At 44.3% G+C, this 6,000-nt stretch overlaps 1 protein-coding gene across 1 annotated transcript; it reads left to right on the top strand.

Annotated features, from left to right (window-relative positions):
• The first annotated feature begins 3,716 nt into the window (after window positions 1-3,716).
• On the top strand, window positions 3,717-4,415 carry LOC102665172 (uncharacterized). Its single transcript, XM_006582664.1, has one exon. The coding sequence runs from the start codon at window positions 3,717-3,719 to the stop codon at window positions 4,413-4,415; it is 699 nt and encodes a 232-aa protein (XP_006582727.1).
• Window positions 4,416-6,000: the final 1,585 nt, after the last annotated feature.

Here is a 6,000-nt window from a genome sequence, read left to right as displayed (position 1 = left end):
CTCAGTTCATGAACTTTATATCACTATGTTAGATGCAAGATTGAAAATGGAGGCAAGAAAACCTGGCTTTATGTTAGCATTGAGGCCTTTGATGATGCTAACGAAGAAGCTCACTACGCCACCATGACAGACGATGCTCCCGCAAGACCAGCACATGCCGTAACTAGACCTGGATACTTACGAGATTACGTCAGCTAGTTACCCATTCACGCATTGTGCATGCTATGTGCCAATCATTAGCATGTGTAGTTGATAGTCTGTTAGAGCTGTTAGAGTTTGTTAGATTTCTGATTTCCGTTATGGCAGTTGTACGCTTGTATCTCTCAGTAATATACTAGTTACTGAGTATCTTCATGAAATAATAAGAACAAGCACCTTCAGAGTTATCTTCAGGAGGACTCTACCTCGAATAAGGGAATCATTCTCGCTCTCTTCCCCTCTCCTTCCCCAGCTCCGCCGTGACCCTAACAAGTGGTCCGACCTACCACCGCTACCATTGCCATGGCTGACCACGGAACCAGGAAGACAACCACAAATCGTCTAGAGGACGCTATTGCACGCCTCACCAACAGCCAGGCCAACCTCAACGAACGATACACAGATCTCTCCGGTAAGGTAGATTCCATTTTGGATCACCTCCGATTATGCGGTACGCACCAGAACCAACCCTCCGTGAGTAACACGAACTGCCACCGCAACACCGTTAAGCTTGATATCCCGTGGTTCGACGGCCGTGATCCCCTAGGGTGGATATTCAAGATGAACCAACTCTTCCAGTACCAGAACACACCGGAAGTGGAGAGGATCACCGTGGCTTCCCTATACCTTGATGGTGCCGCCCTCAGCTGGTATCAGTGGATGTTCACCAACGACTTTATCACTTCATGGCAAGGATTCCTCCAAGCATTGGAGTCACGATTCGCACCAACGTTCTATGATGATCGAAAAGGTGCTTTATTCAAGTTAGTCCAACGAGGATCTGTGAATGATTACTTAACGAAATTTGAACGCCTGACTAATCGCGTGGTAGGTCTTCCTCCACCATTCCTATTAAGTTGCTTTATCTCGGGATTGAACCCCGAGCTTCGACGAGAGGTGTTAGCTATCCAACCAATCTCCCTCCTTTAAGCCACTGCCCTCGCGAAACTGCAGGAGGACAAGTTACGAGATAGAAGAACTTTGACGCAACGTCCCTATCAACCATCAACATTAACCTCCTCGACTAACCTGAGCACAAAACCTAAGCCTCCTTACGTACATTGAACCTCGGAGGACATGGCGTTTCACAGGGAGAAGGGCTTGTGCTATAATTGCGACGATAAGTGGAGTTCTAACCACCATTGCAAGGGATGCGTATTACTCTTTGTAGTAGATGATTCAGCCCAGGATTCCGGCGAACTAGGTACCAAAGCTCCTAGTCCTGATTCAGATGAGAATATAAGTGATCCTGAACTTGCATCAGACTTCAATCCTCCCCACATCAGCCTCCACGCAATGTCCGGCTTACCTTCGTCTGAAACATTTCGCGCATATGGCACCATTAGAAATGCGCGCATCACCATCCTCATAGACAGTGGGAGTACCCACAATTTCCTTCATCCACGGGTTGCACACTTCCTCCATCTTCCCATCGAAAGCACACAACCTCTCTGAGTCCTCGTCGGAAATGGATCCACGCTGGATTGTGACAAACGCTGCCCCGATACTCCATTAACCATTCAGGGCCACTCGTTTCCAGTCACCTTCCACCTCCTTCAGATCAGTGGAGCAGACGCAGTGCTAGGCATCGATTGGTTGAAGCAATTCGGGCCAGTCACGACGAACTATACCTCCTTTGTCATGAGGTTCACTCACCTGGGCCAGGAGATATCCTTATAGGCTGATGTCGCCACTAGACCGAAACCCGCATCAGTAGCCCAAGTAAAATGCATGATCCACACAGGTTCGACCTCGGCTTTGTTTCACTTAAGCGTTTTATATGCCCTTTGCATTATGCAATGCGCCCTCAACATTCCAGGCAACAATGAATCATTTCCTTGCACCATTCTTACGTCATTTTGCAGCTGTGTTTTTTGACGATATACTCGTCTATAGCAACTCGCTTTCGTCTCATGTTCAACACCTTGATCTAATCTTCCAAGCCTTGCTGCGAAGTGAGTTCTACTTAAAACGAACTAAGTGTCTATTCACTCAGAGGGAATTAGAGTACCTCGGTCACGTTGTTTCCAACAAGGGAGTTACCCTCGAGCCATCTAAGATCAGAGCTATCGAACAATGGCCAACTCCGGCGACAGCTAAGGAACTTCGAGCGTTTCTCGGGTTAACTGGGTTCTATAGGAAGTTCGTGCGGCAATATGCAGCTATAGCATCCCCACTCATGAGCTTACTATGTAAGGACGCATTTGAATGGTCACTCGAGTCGCAAGAAGCTTTCGATAAGCTCAAATCCGCCATGACCAACACCCTAGTACTAGCTCTCCCCAACTTCAGTGAGCCATTCTTAGTCGAAACGGATGCCTCAGGCACCGCCATGGGGGCCGTGCTCACACAGCGAGGACACCCACTAGCGTTCTTTAGTAAGAACTTCAACCCTTGAATGCTTCCACCTACGTGAGGGAACTTCATGCTATCACCTCAGCAGTGCATAAATGGAGGCAATATCTCCTTGGAAGCCTATTCACCATTCTCATCGATCATAAGAGTCTTAGGGAGCTTATGACGCAGGTGATTCAAACCCCGGAGCAGCACTACTACCTCTCCAAATTACTTGGCTTTGATTACACGATACAATATAAGGCGGGTGCCACCAATGTTGTCACGGATGCCCTCTCTTGCCGGCCACCTGAACCAGGCCAGTTACTCGTGTTGTCAGTGCCTCAGCTTGATTTCCTGTGCGATATCCAGCAAACACTTGTCAATGATCTCGACTATCAAGCATTAATGGCCAACTTTCAAGAGAACCCCTCAGCCTACCCTCAATATCGCGTCCATAACGGGTATCTGTTATTCAATGACCGCATCTGGTTGAATAAAACCAACCCTTACATTCCATCCCTCTTATCAGAATTTCACGCTACACCACTAGGTGGTCATTTTGGAGTAACCAAGACCTTACACCGCATTGAAGCAAGCTTCTTTTGGCAGGGATTGAAGCATGATGTCCAGAAGTATATCCGGGAGTGCAAGGTCTGTCAGCAGAACAAATCAAGCACCAAGCGTTCGGCGGGCCTGTTACAACCACTACCATCTCCGATAGGGGTCTGGGAAGACATTTCCATGGATTTCGTCACCCACTTAGCCCTATCCAACGGCTTTACTATTATCATGGTTGTAGTCGACAGATACTCCAAGGGAGTGCATCTCGGAGCCTTACCCACAGGATTTTTGGCCTTCAAAGTCGCCATGCTTTTCATAGAAATCGTTTGCAAACATCACGGATTTCCCAAAAGCATTGTCTCCAATAGGGACCCCGTGTTCTTAAGCGCTTTTTGGAGAGAGTTATTCAGACACAGTGGCACCCACCTTCGGTTAAGCACGGCGTCCTCGAACAATATCTCCGGTGCTTCGTCAGCTCTCAACCATCATCGTGGTTCCGCTACTTGTCACTCGCAGAGTGGTGCTACAATACCTCATTGCATTCAAGCTCCCGACTAACCCCATTCGAGGTCATATATGGGAAACCCCCACCCACAATACCTCAGTATATCCCAGGCTTAATGAAGAACGAAGTTGTTGAGTCACTGGTCGAATCACGACAGAACATGCATACAAAACTACAGAAGCGGTTGAAGAAGGCTCAAGACTCCATGAAGAAACATACTGATGCAAGGCGTGACGATGTTACCTTCGCTGTAAACCAATGGGTCTATGTGAAGCTTCGACCAACTCACCAGCGATCAGTTACAGGGACACATCACCCAAAACTATCAAAACGATACTTCGGGCCCTTTAAGATCCTTGCTAAAGTGGGTGAAGTCGCATATCGGCTTGATCTTCCAATTGAGGCCCGTATCCATCCTGTCTTTCATTTCTCGCTACTGCGCCTTCATCATGGACCCCCACCTTCATCGACTGAGCCGTGGACCTTAGAGATCGTTGGTCAGAAACCCATGCAACGCCCTCTTTGCATTTTGGATAGTAAGCTTGATACATCCACTTCTCCTCCAACCCAGCTAGTTCTAACCCAATGGGTTGGCCAACCTCCCGAAGACACTTCCTGGGAACCCTGGCTCGAGCTACGTGACACCTACCACCTTGAGGACAAGGTGGTTTCCAAGGACAGAGGTATTGCTAGCATTCAGGCCTCTATTGATGCTAACGAAGAAGCTCACAGCGCCACCATGACAGATGATGCTCCCGCAAGACCAGCACGTGCCGTAACTAGACTTGGATACTTAAGAGATTACATTAGCTAGTTAACCATTCACGCATTGTGCATGCTACGTGCCAATCATTAGCATGTGTAGTTGATAGTCTGTTAGAGCTGTTAGAGTTTGTTAAATTTTCGATTTCCGTTATGGGAGTTATACGCTTGTATCTCTCAGTAATATATAAGTTACTGAGTATCGTCATGAAATAATAAGAACAAGCACCTTCAGAGTTATCTTCAGGAGGACCCTACCTCGAATAAGGGAATCATTCTCGCTCTCTTCCTTATCTCTCTCTTCCCCTCTCCTGCCCCAGCTCTGCCGTGACCCTAACACTTTACCTTACATTAATGTGGAATATATGGTTTATTTGAGCATACATGATTTGTGAAAGTGCTATTACAAACTCTGGCTTTATCTTTGTTTCATAAATCCAAAACATGCAACCAAATGGTTCTACAAAAGAAAGACAAATAAATACAATCTTAATAAAGAATATTCCTTCTTGGATTCAATAGAATGGATTACTGATTTGGTGAAATATTCCTTCTTGTAAACCAATGGATTACTGATTTGGTGAAATAAAGAATACAATTTTAAAAGATTCTGGTGTGAGTTATAAACATCAAAGTTAAAAAATGTAGAAGATCAGCTTTGTATAGTTATAAGTTGCCAATATATATGCATTGATTTTGGCTTTTCCACTGTAAATATTGCATTAAAAGTTTAGCTTGACCAGTATTCAGTATACAATTAGGCGATAAGTCTAGTTCAGACACCAACCATGCATTTCAGTTCAGTTATCGCAGCATTTTCTTCTTCGAAAACGATATTCGTAACAAAAAAAAATCATAATTGGCTTGCGAATTGTAACAAGGTATAATAATTAAACAAATAACACGTTTTAAATTTAAGCAATTTGCAATTAGAGTATCATGAGCTGTAGAAATGAACTCTGTAACCTTGTTTTAGTACAAAATAGCATTACTCAAATGTAAACATTTTGCTAATGTGCACTTAAATTTAAATAACCTCACAATTTGAAAACATTAAAAAGGATTTAGCTTGGCATCAACTTATTGTTGCCATACCATTTTCTCTGTGACTCAAACTAGTTTCCTTCCTTGTTTGCTAACATCGTGTAACACTATTTTATATGAAATTGAATAACTCATGTGTAGATATGTGTATACACCGAGGCTGAAGCTTCAACCGTCGCAAAAAATCTCAGAATTTGGGTTGACTGCAAACCATCTCTCATGTGATACATTGAGAATTTGATAGAGGACGTTGACATTCCTATTGTAAAAATGAAGCAGATGTAAAAGGATCTGGTAGAGAACCGATTCATTGATCCAGTGAGACAGATTGGAAATCTAAAAGATAACGTTTATGTTCCTGTGGTAAAATTAGCGAGTATGGTTTTGATACGGAGGAAAGAGGTCCCATTAGCAGGATTTGGATGGTTAGATACTTAGATTAGGTTTGTATGGAGCTGAAGGATCAGATAAATTGAGGACAGCCATGGATAAAGGTAACGATATCGATATTAGGACTTGATACCATATTAAGAGTAACTAGATATATATCATATTGGTACGAAGTATTCATAAATTTTTTTATTCGCTATCCA

The sequence above is a fragment of the Glycine max genome, chromosome 6, assembly GCF_000004515.6.
Source record: "Glycine max cultivar Williams 82 chromosome 6, Glycine_max_v4.0, whole genome shotgun sequence".
Taxonomy (NCBI): Eukaryota; Viridiplantae; Streptophyta; class Magnoliopsida; order Fabales; family Fabaceae; genus Glycine; species Glycine max.
This window is presented reverse-complemented; position numbering and strand designations above follow the sequence as displayed.